Raw genomic sequence first — 14,094 nt, forward strand, 5'->3', positions numbered from 1 at the left:
GCAGTGCTGGATCTTGCCAGAAGACAGGTGGCTGCTCTGGAGCCTGGGCCAGACGCGGCAGTAACCCGGGGAGCTGCCGGTGCCAACACCGCCTCGAGGCAGCCGTCTCCTGGAAACAAAGCTCAGTGCTCAGTACAGGGTTTTAAAAGTCGCTACAAACAACGCTTGTTTTCTGATGGGGCTTTGGGTGTTTGCTGTCTGGGAAGCTTAAATTAGAGGAATTTCAAGCAGCGTGTACTATGTTGACCACTGGCTGAGAAAAGTGTGTATTTGGAAGACAGTGCTTTCTGCTACACAGCATTTTTTGAGCAAGTTACTTGGATCAGTTTTGGTGCCTGGTTTAGTTGTTGGCTCAGAAGAGAGGAGGAGGAGAGAAAAAGATGTAGGAAGGAGAAAATTACACTAGCAGCTCTTGAACTGGCATTAATGCTGCAAGTAGTACATGGTAAAACCCACTCAGATGTTGCCTACAAGTAAAGTCTGTGTGTAAGTTTCATGATATAATAGGCATAAGCTGTTCAGTTTTACATTATCATCCTATTCAAACATGTTTCAGAAGGTGGTTGCACTCAGAAGTGAAACTCTGTCAGTCAGTTGTTCCTATGGGAATTTAACAGTGTGAGATAACCTGCAAATTGAGTTATTGTTTTCCTTACTCGCAACATAATTTGCTAGGGAGAAAAGACCAAGCAAATACGTGCTGTATGACGTAAGTTCCCTTCATCTCACTTAGTAAATTAAAACACTTGTTGACTTTCTTTTTGGAAAACTGAGAATCTAGCACGGCAGCAGGCTGGGTTCCCCTGAATTCTGCCTTCTATGAGAAGCACAGCAAGGTTATTTATTTTAAATAATCTCCAATAGGCACAAGAAAACTAAAGAATTAGGAATAACAGCAGCAAGCAGGCCCATGATTCACAATGAGAGATTATCAAAATGAAACACCACCATAAAGTGCACACAATGCTCTCAATGAAACTTGCTGGCTTTGTCCCATAATTTATTCTAAAAACACACTCTCACGTGCATTTTCATCACTCTTCTTCCCTAATATGTAAACAAAACTGGAGTTTCCTATTCTTCCCTTTTAACTGTGAGTAGTGCATTTTGGATGACAGCCTAGCAACTTCTTTTGCTCTGTTGCGTAGCTCTGTGTTGGATTTCTGATGATTTAATGCCACAAAATAAAGTACTCTGATTTAAAATTAAAACAAACTCTGGCTACTTGCTTTTCTTAAATATGAAGAATATGGATGAAGGCATACGAAATATAATCAGAATTACAGGTTTGCAAGTGGCCCAAGAAAATTGTTATCTGTGTTCCATCAAAATGGGAAACCTGGTGTTACTCTCTTTAGATGCAACAAATAATGTAGTGAGTCATATGATCTGTTCTGATAATGAATTCCAAAATTTGTATGCTGTCTACAGTTGAGGTGTACCATGAAATACTTTTACACTATCAAAACTATTATTTTTTTTCTTGCTTTCTTACCACACAAAAGAAGCCAAGATACCTCCTTTGCTAAAAGCCACTGCTTGGAGACAACTAAAGAGCACCAGAATAGTTAACCTTCAAAATTTGTCCATAGTGGTTTTGTTGGTGTGTCACACTGAAGTGTTTATTACAGGAATATTACATGAATAAACCTTCACTGAAAGAATAAAAAGTGATTAGACTAGAAAAGACTTTCAGAATGGTTCTGCTTCTGGTAATTCTTTGAAAGAGCATTACAAAAAGTACAGAGGTCTATTTTAAAACTATCACTACTTCATTAAACCTACCCTATAATATTTTTTCTAACATTAAAGTCTCTCTCCCTTATTCTCTTCTTCATCTTCCCCTGGGAGGGTGGTGGGGGAATAACAGAGACGTGTGTCATTTAGTTGCTGCCTAAAGCCACGACACCATCTATACCCTGGAGGAGTGATGGGACTTTGGTGTAACTAAGCATGTGTATACCTCTCAAGTAAAGTATTTCTTTCTTCAGAACCATTAATTCACCATTCTTCACCAAAGATTTATGTAAAAGGGCAGAAACCCTGTGATTAATGCAAGGAAATGAGAAAGTTAATGTTCCTAGTCTTAGAGGTTCAGCCAAGAGAAAACGGGAGGAAGGGAGAAACGAGAAATTTATTGCCTCTTTTGAAATTGCACTCATATGTGGGTGGATGCTGTCCACATAGCACACCCTGGCTTGCTTCAGTTCTTGACTGACGACATTATCTTTAGGCAGATCATTCTTTTATTTTTATTGGAGTTAAAAAGTAATTATCCAACGGTTATGATCAGTAAACCACTACAGGAAACCAACGTGAACAGGCTGCTTGCCAAGGTACTCTGACAGTGTAACTGATGCAGAACCTGTTTTCATTCACAGAGAAACTTGCTCAAGCTTAAAAACTAACTTTTTATTGCAACATTGGATTTTTTGTTAATTCCTTAAGCTCTGGAAGAATTTAACTGCAACCTTGGGCAAAATGTCACAGCTAACTACCCCAGGCAATTCACGAGGAAAGCAAATGTTTGAGTGCAAGGAAGGGATTATGTGTGCAGCATTACTTAACATTCTTAACAATCTTTTTCTGGTATACTATCGGTTTTGTTGAAACAGCCGCAATGCATCCAATTTTGAGTCAATTTTGCCTCAAGAGAAAGCGAGTTAAGAATTTTTTACCCACATACTCCATTTAATTGCTGTTAGAATTGTTAGAAAACCTAGATTTAAAATTATTTTTGTCTTACAAATAGTCTTGCTTTGCTCAGATGCATATTTTAAGGCAAAATCAGAATGCAGTCAACTATAACATTCTGACCGATTCGAATAATTTGGTCTGAAAATTATAAATAATTTTTCTGTGCATCTCCTTGAAAATTTGTAAAGCCTTGAACAGAAGTTCCAGTTTACACAAAGTACACTTCGTGGGAAGGAAAGAAAACAGCACACAGGTTAGGTTTAGAATTTGGTATTAATCTGTGGGTAAATACATGAAGCAGCCTCTGTGAGGGACACTTCCATCCAGCTACAGCCAGCACAGTAACCTATGCAAATCTGTACCTCTTTAATATAAGCAGCACACTACCTGTTTATTTTTGGCACATCAGAAAGCCAGAAATCAGTTTGTTACAAAAAGCTCTCTGTGCCAACGATTATTAAGGGTCTCTTGGGTCCAGCCCCCAGAGCTGGTTTCAGAGTGGGGATCCTGTTTTGCCGCCACAGAAACCGCTTCCCCGCCGCGGCAGAACACGGCCGTGCAGGCGCTGTGAGATCTCCAGCAGGCCCTGCCCGGCTGCTGCGTTCACAGATCCCTCCCGCAGACAACGCGGGAGGGGGGGGTAAGAGCCGCCGCTGGCTGTCTGTCACCGGCCGGGACCCTGCCGGGACCCGCTACCACTCCTGGGCAGCCGGAATGGCTCCTGTCGGGAGGCAGCGCTGCTCCGCGGCCTCCACGTGAGCCAGGCCTCAGGTCTCGGGCAGACTCCCTCAAGCGCCACCTGGCGGCGCCGCGGGCAGCAGCCCCGCCCCCCTCCTGGGTGGTGTCCAGTGGCAGAAGGAGGCGGTGCCCGGGCCCGCCCAACTCCGGCGAGATGTCCAATGGCGGCAGGAGGCTGCTGCCAGCCCCGCCCACCGCAGCGCGGATTGGCTGTCCCGCCGCTGGCCGAGGCGGTGGCGCCGCCGGGGTTGGGGAGCGCTGGCGCAGTCGGGCGGGTGGGGCGGCCGCCGCCATCATGTCGCGGGAGTTCGAGCTGTGCCCCGGGCGCCGCATCGGCGGCGAGCAGCCGTGTTTCATCATCGCCGAGATCGGGCAGAACCACCAGGGCGACCTGGCCATCGCCAAGCGCATGATCCGTATGGCCAAGGTGCGCGCCGGGGCGCTGTGACTCGGTGGGCGGGGTGGCAGGGCCGGCAGGGCGCCGCGGCTGGCAGGCTCGGCTCCGCTCCTCTCCTGTCCTCCCCTGTTCCCTCCCTCAGCGCTTCCCTCTCCGAGGGGAGGGCAGGCCCGGTCGCTCGAGAGCGACAGGCAGCGAGGTGCGGATGCGCGACAGTCCCGGGGAGGCGACGGGTGCCGAGAGAGCCGTGCCAGGGCGTGAAGGCTCTCGCCGTGTCCGCGGGGGACGCGCCCGTCGGGGAGCATCATCCCGGGCGGCGGCACCGCGGCGTGGGGCTGGAGTGGTGGGCAGGGGTAATGCCTAAAATAAAGCAGCTGCAGGAGACAGCCGTGGTGAGGGCCCAGAGAGCGGGTGCTGACTGCGTAGCCTTCGTTGTGTGCCTCGCAGCCCGGTGTCCCGGGCGCCTCTGCCTCCGTCAGGGCACGCACAGGTACACAGGGGGACGGACAGACAGGCAGACAGACAGACACGGCGGAGTGTATAGTCTCGGGGGGCTTACAGCAGCCCTGCGGCTGTGTCTCAGCCTAACTGAGTATGAGAGGAATCAAGTAACCGCTGAACTGCCTCTGGTGAACCTCCGGTTTGACTTGCTTTATCTGCGGTTTTTTTAGGTAATATTTATGTCATCCAGCAAGACAGCCGAGTTTTTGTAACATTTGGTGTTATATATATTAATTATATCTTCTCTAGAAAACAGTGTATCATAAGTGGGGAAGAAGTCAGGGTGTAAGTGCAAAATAGTGTAGTGAGAATGTAAGTTCACTGTTTTTGTCTCTCCAGACAAATTACAAGTTCATAGTCCTTGTTCTACAGAATCCTGTCACTTGTTTTTTGAAAAATTATCATGTGACTTGAGCTCATCTATCCATGAGCTTGGAAAATGCCACAGGAGTTAACTCTTCAAATGAAAAAGTGGCACAGGTAGCAAGGGACAGTTCAGTTTTTTAGTTTTAGTGTGGTTTCTTTCTATACTGCGGCTCTACCAAGCAGTCTGTATTTATTCTGAAATAAAAGGGGGGGTGGGGGGTGGGGTGTGCAGGTCCTGTGTCACTCTGTTGGACCATTCCTGTGATTGCTATTACAATAATGTGAAAAATCCACTGCAAATGGGTACACTATGTGTGCAATCCTTGTGTTTGAACTTAGGAGAGGTGCAGTTACACTTGAATTTCCACTCAGTGTGCACCAGCTTGTTTTGCAGGACTGTGGAGCAGACTGTGCTAAGTTCCAGAAGAGTGAGCTGGAGTACAAATTCAACAAGAAAGCACTGGAAAGACCCTATACCTCTAAACATTCCTGGGGAAAGACCTATGGGGAGCACAAGCGCCACCTGGAGTTTAGTCATGACCAATATAGAGAGCTCAAGAAATATGCAGAAGAGATTGGCATTTTTTTCACAGCTTCTGGCATGGATGAGGTATGTCAACTATACTGGAATAAGAGGCAGAGTTCTGCTGTTGTGTCTGTTAGGTAACACCTAGGTGTGACAGTTCTTACATGAAATTACTACTCAATATATGTGGATGCTGAATTTCTAAATGAGGAAACTAGAGTAACTGTACTTCTGCCAGTTCATTTGTGTCTCCTTTAATGGTTGAGTAGGTAGTTTAACATTTTGGAAGACCTGTCATGGATGCTGAGGTATTTTTGCACAGTAAGTCATATTAGAGACAAGTTGAACTCCATAAAAAAATCAAGGCTTTGAGAGTTTAGATCAAGACTCCAGTCTGACTACTGTCTACTGTTGTCTGGTATATTAGCACCAAGCACTTCAAACTTTCCTCTGTGTTTATACTATTATTTTCTCAACTTCATTTATATTATTTCCCTCTTTATTTTCCTTTCTGCTACTTATAAACTCAGTTGTGTTTCTAAGCAGTAGAAATGCTTATATTCCTTTTTCTTTTACTAATTTAATAGAGGGAGCCTCTATGTTGCCATGTTACTCTTGAAGCATTTATTGTTTTTTGTCGGTGGGCTCTTGACCAGTCAGTCACCAGCTTGTGAATTCCATGATGCTCATCTGCTGCTGTTCCCCTTAAGAGATGTATGTTTCTTTTACTCTTTCAAAGTGATGCTATCTATGATATTAACAAATGCAATGTACAATTGAATAGTCAACTAGAAAGATCAGATAAACCTCAGTACAGATTAGAGATCACAGATTGTTTTAAGTTTCTTTATGGCCTAGAAATACAGAGAACCAAACTTAAAAAGACCTTCCAGAAGCAAGCTAGCCACTCTTGCATAAGGCAAGAATGACAATGTCCCTGTCTCTCTGCAAGTAGCCTTACCCAGGATGAGACAAGGCTGGGTTTTATTTAATGTCTTAATGAGAATTATTCAATGCCTCACTCCTTACTGTCAGCAGGAATTCCTGAGCCTAACCTCCTTTCTCATTTTATTTTTATTCTGCTTCTTCTGACATTTCTTGTATTTGACCACCATTATCACATCTCTTTCCTGTTTCATATTCTGTGGGCTAAGCAGTTCCAGTTCCTTCCAGTTCTTTATGCTGTCTTTTCTACTTCTCTGGCCATTCTCACTGCTCCTATCAACATAATGTACTATTGACCAAAATCTCTGAATTGCTGTGCCCCAGATGAGTACGTATGAGCACCAAGTAGCATTAAAAAGGACTTCACATGTCTGAGAGACAAAAAGGTGTTTTGCATATGTTGCAATAGCCTTATGCCAGTCAGAAATAGATCTGTGAAAAGATCTATGTTGTGATGTTCCTTTTATTGCTATCTGCATATCTAGGAGATCTGCTGAACAGCACATGGGCCTTTAAGAAAACAGTAATTAAATCCAGTGGTCTTGGACTTGTATCTGGAATCTTAAATATCCATGTGCTTTTGGGGTAAAAGAATGGTACTCTTTCTTTGATGTTAAAACCTCCAGATTGCAAAGGCTATCATGCAATGCAGAATACCTTTCACATGCAGCAGCTGAGATCACTTTTCACCTCTGGGGTCCCTCTTTTTCCCAAGATGCTGTGCTCTTTTGTTTTTGGCCTCATCCAAAGTAATTAACAGTACCAATACAAGTTTGTGCCTTCTTTTTTGAACAGTAACAACATTAATCCTAAGATTTCTGATGGCATATCTGCAAGATAGAAGTTTGGAACTTATGGCAAACATTGCATAAATTGATGTACTAAGTTATTGAGAATACATCAACTTTTGTAAATTAAGCATTATCTCTGGAACTCCAGCTGTGTCAAAGAGGTTGTATGTTTAACTATAGAAGGAAATTAATGAAGTGATGTGTGAAGTAAATATAAAGGCTATGAGTATTTCCTCTATGTACTCTGCTGCAGTTTGTGCTGGAGGCGAAACAGGATCCCATTGAACCACTCCCTTTAAAGTCATCTCTATTACTTGAGGTTATTTCCTGTTCCTTGAATCTGTTATAGAAAAGTTTCCAGTTTTTGAGAGTACTCATAACTAATGAAGAGTAACCTTAGATATGAGACCTATTAATTGTATTTCATTTTGTGTAGTCTTCTCAGATTAGATCTGTGGCATTTTCTTAACACATACTTGTTGTCATCATGCACAGTATGTCTTAGTGAAGAAACTAAAATTAAAGAAATGTTATACATCCTAGGTACAAGAAATTGAGTCTGCCTCAATATTATCATAGAAAAATGAGACTGAAGAACCCAGAATCCACTTTTGGGTATTAGTACTCTCTCTCTGGCAGTAGGTAAATTTGATTGCAACAAGGAATAAGCTGAAGAAAAGGAAAGTGTTTGAGGGTGGTTGAAGGAGGACAAAGTTAGGTAACTATTTCAGTGTTTCCTGCAGGTGTGAATGGAGCATCTCAGTATCTCTTGCGTGCAATATGTTTGGCATTTTCTTAACAGTACTTGGGCACAATCCTGATTTTCATGGAGCCTCCAGTAATTCTTGAATTGTCTTCAGTGTAGCACAATTTTTACAAGAAGGCAGAATGAAGTTAACATTTGAATAAACTGGTTTGTAGTCTTTGGCACATTTTATATTTATTTTCTAGTGTTAATTCAAGAAGCAAATCCACTTGGGATTTCTCTTTTTGAGCAGTTACTTTTTTCAGGTAATTCAATATCCTCATGCAGTTTTTGCAGAGTGACAGATATATTCAGGAAAACTACCTGTAGTTTTAAAGACTCCATGGTCTGGTATTTCTAACTTGCGGAAAGTCTGTGGCTGGAAGACTGCCTGTGTGCCTGCAATACATACCATCTACAACAGGCAAACTCCAACTGCAAGCAGCTGCTCCTTCTGGGAGTGCCAAAAAAAAAAAAAAAAAAAGAAAGAATGCTGTGGCACACAAGCTCATTTTGAAGTTAACAGAACAGTGGAGCTCACTTACACTAAGCAGGTTGTACATACAGCTGGCTCAACCAGCTGGAATGGCAAAGAGACCATCTGAGATAAGGATAGCAGTGAAAAACTTTTTGCAATAGAAGCATTGAAGAAGGCATCTTGATACTTCACCTTAAGAAACCAGTATCTTTGGAATTGTAAATGTTATTTGAATATAATATAGATATTATATATTATACTATATATATTATATTATAATATAGATATTGTAAATAGAGGAATATATATGGTGGGGATACATATATGACCCATTTAATTAAATTTTGGCTTTTCTATTTTGAAGGGCTGCTCAGTTCCCAACATGGGAGTTCTTCACATTTGATCCATCTGATGTTTTAAAATGCAGTGATTTCTTTCATTGTAGATGGCTGTGGAATTTCTACATGAACTGGATGTTCCATTTTTCAAAGTAGGATCAGGAGATACAAACAATTTTCCATATTTAGAAAAGACTGCAAAGAAAGGTAAGCATTTTCCTTTGAGCTGCCTTGGTAAACATCAGTGTGCCTCAGTTACTACTCAGTTACTAGATCTTGCCTCCAATTGATTTTAGAAAAAATCTAAAGTAATCTTAGCAGAAAATGATCTTCAGACTTGGAAAAAAAGGCTTACCCACCCAAATTCCTTTCCTACTGAATTCATTCACTTCAGGAATCTAATTTAATCTTGTATAGCTTGCTTACAGACCTAGGACAACACGTGTGCATATTTTCTAATGCCTAGGTCGCCCGATGGTGATTTCCAGTGGGATGCAGTCAATGAACACAATGCATCAGGTTTATCAGATCGTGAAGCCCATCAATCCAAACTTCTGCTTCCTGCAGTGCACAAGTGCATACCCACTTCAGCCAGAGGATGTCAATCTCCGTGTTATATCGGTCAGTGAATAACCAGAGAAGGTTTATGCATGTGTTGACACATATTTCCAGGTCTGGGACATGCTGGAATTTGCTTCAGAAGATGTATTGTGTTCCTGTGATTCATGCACATTGGAGTAAAATTACCATTGCTTTTTTTAGTAGAAGTCATTTCTGAGGAATATCATAAAAGATATTACTGGAGTATTCACAGACAGAGCGAGGAAGGGATCTTAACGGGTTAAAGCAGGTTAACCCTAGAAAATGATGTCAACTGTTACTATTAAGGTGCATGGAACTGAGAACATAATTCTCAGTTATGGGAATTATGGGGATAGATTGGAAAATTTTGGTAAAAATTCTTCACATGAGTATCAGAGCAATGAAGAAAATGGATTAGGCCCTTTTGTGGTTTTATTCTCTTAAAATATTACTTGGATATGCCTTATAATGATGCCAGAAGACTGTACCGAATTGGCCAGTGCTGAAGCACTTGCCTTCTTTATGCTCACGGAGTGTGTGACTTTTAGTAGAACAGGATATGCCTGCATCTGATTGCCTTTAGGACTGGGTGACTGTCCTGTGTGTATGGCTGAAAGGCCTGCTTCAGGCTTTAAATATAGGCTTGGGGAAATCTGCTTTGCATACAGGTTAAGTGTAACCAGTCCACTGTGTTCTTGCATGAAAATAGAGCACTATTCTCTTGCAGTAACTTATGGTGATGTAGGCTGTGAACAAAGTACAACTGAATTGAAAGGAAAAGCATAAGGGAAATTGTAGCACAGAACCTAACCTCTTTGTCAGTATCTATAGCCCTAGTGAAATTCTTAAAACATGATGGCTGGTAATGCAGTATGATTTGTTCAGTATAAGAAACCTAATTCTCAGCATAGCTCGCTGCTTATTTTGTGGCACAGTAATTGTCCATGATTTTTTTTGCAGTTATCACTGTTAAATTATCTTTGTCTTTGAAAGTGCTACCTTGGTAATTCAGACCAGCTCTGTTATGATTCAAGGCATACCAGACAGCTTTTCCTGATATCCCCATTGGCTATTCGGGGCATGAAACTGGCATAGCCATTTCAGTGGCAGCTGTTGCTATGGGTGCTAAGGTAGTGGAACGCCATGTGACTCTCGACAAAACATGGAAAGGAAGTGACCACCAAGCATCCCTGGAGCCAAATGAACTGGCAGAGTTAGTGAAAGCCATCCGTACAGTGGAAAAAGCAATGGGTTCTCCAGTGAAACAACTCTTGCCCTGTGAAATGGCTTGCAATGAAAAGGTAACTTTTACTTTTCAGTCCTGTATAGCTGGAACTCATTTAGACCTACAGCTAACTATTTTCAGAAAAGTACCTTGCTAATTGTTGCAGCAGTGCTTCAGCCTCTGCACTCAAAAATTTCTTCTGCAAAGTAGAAGCGTACACAGTGTGTATGCTTAGCACACTTAACATTGAAGTAGACATGTCATTTTCTATAAATGCCACTTCTGGCAGTCAGTAACCATGTAGTTGTCACACTTTTCAGTATAATGGAATTTTGTGTCTGCCATCCAGTGATTAACTAAGTTGAGTGGCATAACTGGAACATTTAGGTTGGAGAAGGCCCTCAAGATCATTGAGTCCAACTGCTAACCTGTCAAGTCTGCCATTAAACAATGTCCTAAGCACCACATCCACACATCTTTTAAATACCTCCAGGCAAGGGAACTCAACTACCTCCCTGCTCAGCCTGCTTCAGTGTTTCATAATGCTTTCAGTGAAAAGGTTTTTCCTAATCCCCAGTCTACACTCTCCTGGCACAACTTGAGGCTGTTTCCTGTTGTCTCATTGCTTGCTACTTGGGAAGAGAGACTGACCCCACCTCGCTACAGTCTCCTTCCAGGTAGTTCATAGCAAGCAGTAAGGATTCTCCCCAGCCTCCTTTTCATCAACCTAAACTTCCTTCAGCTGGTTTTCACAGGATGTATTTTCTAGACCCTACATGTGTTTCATTACTCTCCTCTGGACATGCACCAGTACCTCAGTGTCTCTGTAGTGAGGGACCCAAAACAGAACACAGGTTTCAAGGTGAAGTTTCATCAGTGCTGAGTACAAAGTACTCAGTGGTAGTAATAGAAGTAGTAGATCTCTGACTGTATCCAAGCTGCTTTTACTCTAAGCTAGAATACTGGTCAGTCTGATCAGATTCCCTCCATTCTGATTCTGAAAAGTTCTGATTTCAGAAAGGATTGGGATGTTCACACCAGTCTGGTTACACTGAAGGTTTCATTCAACCTTCATTTGGAATAATGCAGCCTCAGAATAAGAAGTAATGGCGAGGGTAATTTCACACAATCTTTTTCCAAGTAAACAAAGAATATTTTTTAGCCTTTTAGATGTACTAAGCCCAGGAATGTGTTTAACTTAAGCTTTTTCTTTTTTTTTCTTTTTTTTTTTCTTTACTTTGTCTTACTTCTTTCTTCTTTTTCTTTTTTTTGTTTTTTTTTTGTTTGGTTGGTTGGTTTGGTTTTGTTCTTTTGTTTTTTTGTTTTTTTGTTTAACTTTCTCCTCTGTAGCTGGGAAAGTCTGTTGTGGCAAAAGTGACGATTCCTGAGGGTGCAGTACTGACACTTGACATGCTGACAGTAAAAGTGGGAGAGCCTAAGGGATTTCCCCCAGAAGCCATCTTCGATCTGGTGGGCCAGAAAGTTAAAAAAAAAATCGAAGAAGACGAAACCATCACTGAGCAAGCAGTGGAAAATCATGTTAAAAAAGTCAAGTGCTAAACCAAAGTGCTCCAGTCCCTCTTTCATGAGGTATTACTACACAATGTTTAAGTATAGCAGCATGGTAGATTAGAAGAAGTGGTGTAATTAAGAGTATACAAGCAGGTTAGAATTTTCAGGTTCTTATTAGCAGGAAGTTTCTGCAGCAAATGGGTATATGTTACAACGAGTAGTTTTATTAGAAACCCTAAAGCATTGTGTCTAGAAGATACCATGCTCCTCCTTTTTCCATTCCACTTAAGATATATTAATTTGGCTTTTTGCCAAATCTGAGACCATGGTCTGCTGTTTTCCAGCTTCCATTTTCTTCACAGATTCACAGAATGTTAGGAACTGGAAGCAGCCTCTGCAGATCATCTAGTCCAATGCCCCTGCCAGGGGAAGGTCACCTAGAGGAGATGGGACAGGATGCTGTTCAGCTGGGTTTAGGATGTCTCCAGAGACAGAGACTGCACCACTTCTCTGGGCAGCCTGTTCCAGTGCTCTGCTACCCTCAAAGTAAAGAAGATCCTCATGTTTAGATGGAACTTTCTGTGTTAAAATTTGTGCCAATTATCCCTTGTCCTGACACTGGGCACCACTGAAGAAAACCTGTCCCCATACTCCTGATACCCACCCTTGAAGTATTTGTAAGTGTTGATAAGATCCCCCCCTCAGTCTTCTCCAGACAAAAAAGATCCAAGTCCCTCAGCCTTTCATCCATAAGAGAGATGTCATAGTCCTCTTATCACCTTTGCCCAGGATGCTAATTGGAGTTCAATATATGTAAGCTTACATACACTGAACAGAAAGCCACACGTGCAACCTGGTGGATTTTACTCGAGATGAAAGCCTTAAGATAAAAACAAAAAAGTCTTAAGATAAAGCAGTGAGCTGCAAGAATCTGCACACTGGGGAAAATAAGCTCTTTGAGATAGCTAGTTGCTCAAGAAAAGAAGCCAACAGGGTATGCAGAAAGGGTCAAGAAAAATTTTATGTCCAGGAAGGCAAGAGGGCAAGCCAGACGGATTAATAGGGGGAAGTAAAAATGAGAGGGACTGTGGAAGTAACCTATCCATTAAAAAAAACACAACCAAACGAACAAACAAAAAACCAAACAACAAACAAAAAAACCTCTGTTGTGAGTTGACTGGAGCCTGGAATCTTAAATCAGTTCTGTAGTGCATTTGGATTCCTCTATTGGTAGCTGGGGGCAACTTCTAAGGTAGGAAGCAAGATGGTGGTGAAGATTCAGCAGCCTCCTTCCTGTACTAGCATGCAAATACACTGGGTTGGCTTTTCCCTCTGACACTGGTGTCTGAGACAGCTGAAGCTGCTAATCTAGCAGCTCTGACTAGATCACATCACTATCAGTGCTCCTCTGGTGTTCTCTGCTCTAGCATCACAGCTGCTCGCTTTTCAAGAAATGCAGTCCCACTCCTGTCAGCCTTCTCCCTTTGCCCAGGGGGAAGCTGTATGGCAGCACCCACGTGCCAGGCATCCCTCGGTTAGTTTGGGTAGCACAGACCTGCTTTGGTACAATTCATCTGCATTTTTCTGTGGTGGAATTAATTTCTAGTGATGGTTATTTGGAACCCTCTACCTCTTGGACATGAGTTGATGAAGTATCTTGAATCTGGTGATGGTGTTTCTGTACCTATGATTTGTTTACTTTAAAAACGTTTACCCTTCTGCAATTCTGAGGAAACTGTATTTGTATCTTTAAACTGGGAAGGAGAGATTCTTTGAATTGTGCTTGACCATATGTGAGCTCTGACTGATGCAATATGCTTGCCTTACATTGTTAATTTTTTTAATTATTATTTCAGATTTGAAAAATAAATTTAGCTTATAAAACAAACTATTGTTGTTGCATTTCAGCTTATGATCAGACCTTGCCTTCAATAGCATCAGTGATGATGCTGGGGCCTTTAGCATTTGAACCCCATGAGATTACCTGTCATACTTGACTTAGCAGTCGTTCTTTACCAGCAGGGCTGCTCCTAGAGGATGCTGTAAACATAAGACTCCAGAATTTTCAGGACTTCAGTTAATGTAGTGGGGGAGAAAAATAAGTTATCCCTTTACAGAAATTCATAGGCTTCTCTCTTCTTCTACCTTTATCCAGCAGCTGTTAAAAGAGCCTTTGCAAAGAGGACAGAAAAGTAAATAAAGCACAAGTGTCCCACCGACTTTGTGGTTTTCTTGCACCTGTGGGTCCTCCAA

The 14,094-nt window shown here is 42.1% G+C and overlaps 1 protein-coding gene across 3 annotated transcripts; it reads left to right on the forward strand.

The window, feature by feature from the left end:
* Positions 1–3,694: 3,694 nt before the first annotated feature.
* On the forward strand, positions 3,695–13,729 carry NANS (N-acetylneuraminate synthase). 3 transcript variants are annotated; one of them, XM_030467531.1, is made up of 7 exons: positions 4,159–4,322; positions 5,072–5,309; positions 8,630–8,729; positions 8,989–9,143; positions 10,139–10,405; positions 11,680–11,919; positions 12,186–13,729. In XM_030467531.1, the coding sequence occupies exons 1-6, from the start codon at positions 4,189–4,191 to the stop codon at positions 11,887–11,889; spliced, it is 1,104 nt and encodes a 367-aa protein (XP_030323391.1). In that variant the 5' UTR covers positions 4,159–4,188; the 3' UTR covers positions 11,890–11,919; positions 12,186–13,729. The 3 variants fall into 3 exon arrangements, with proteins under 3 accessions (XP_030323393.1, XP_030323391.1, XP_030323392.1); XM_030467532.1 differs by having other exon boundaries at positions 12,212–13,729; XM_030467533.1 differs by lacking the exon at positions 4,159–4,322 and adding an exon at positions 3,695–3,862 and having other exon boundaries at positions 5,094–5,309; positions 11,680–13,729.
* Positions 13,730–14,094: the final 365 nt, after the last annotated feature.

This window comes from Calypte anna, chromosome Z (assembly GCF_003957555.1).
Source record: "Calypte anna isolate BGI_N300 chromosome Z, bCalAnn1_v1.p, whole genome shotgun sequence".
NCBI lineage: Eukaryota > Metazoa > Chordata > Aves > Apodiformes > Trochilidae > Calypte > Calypte anna.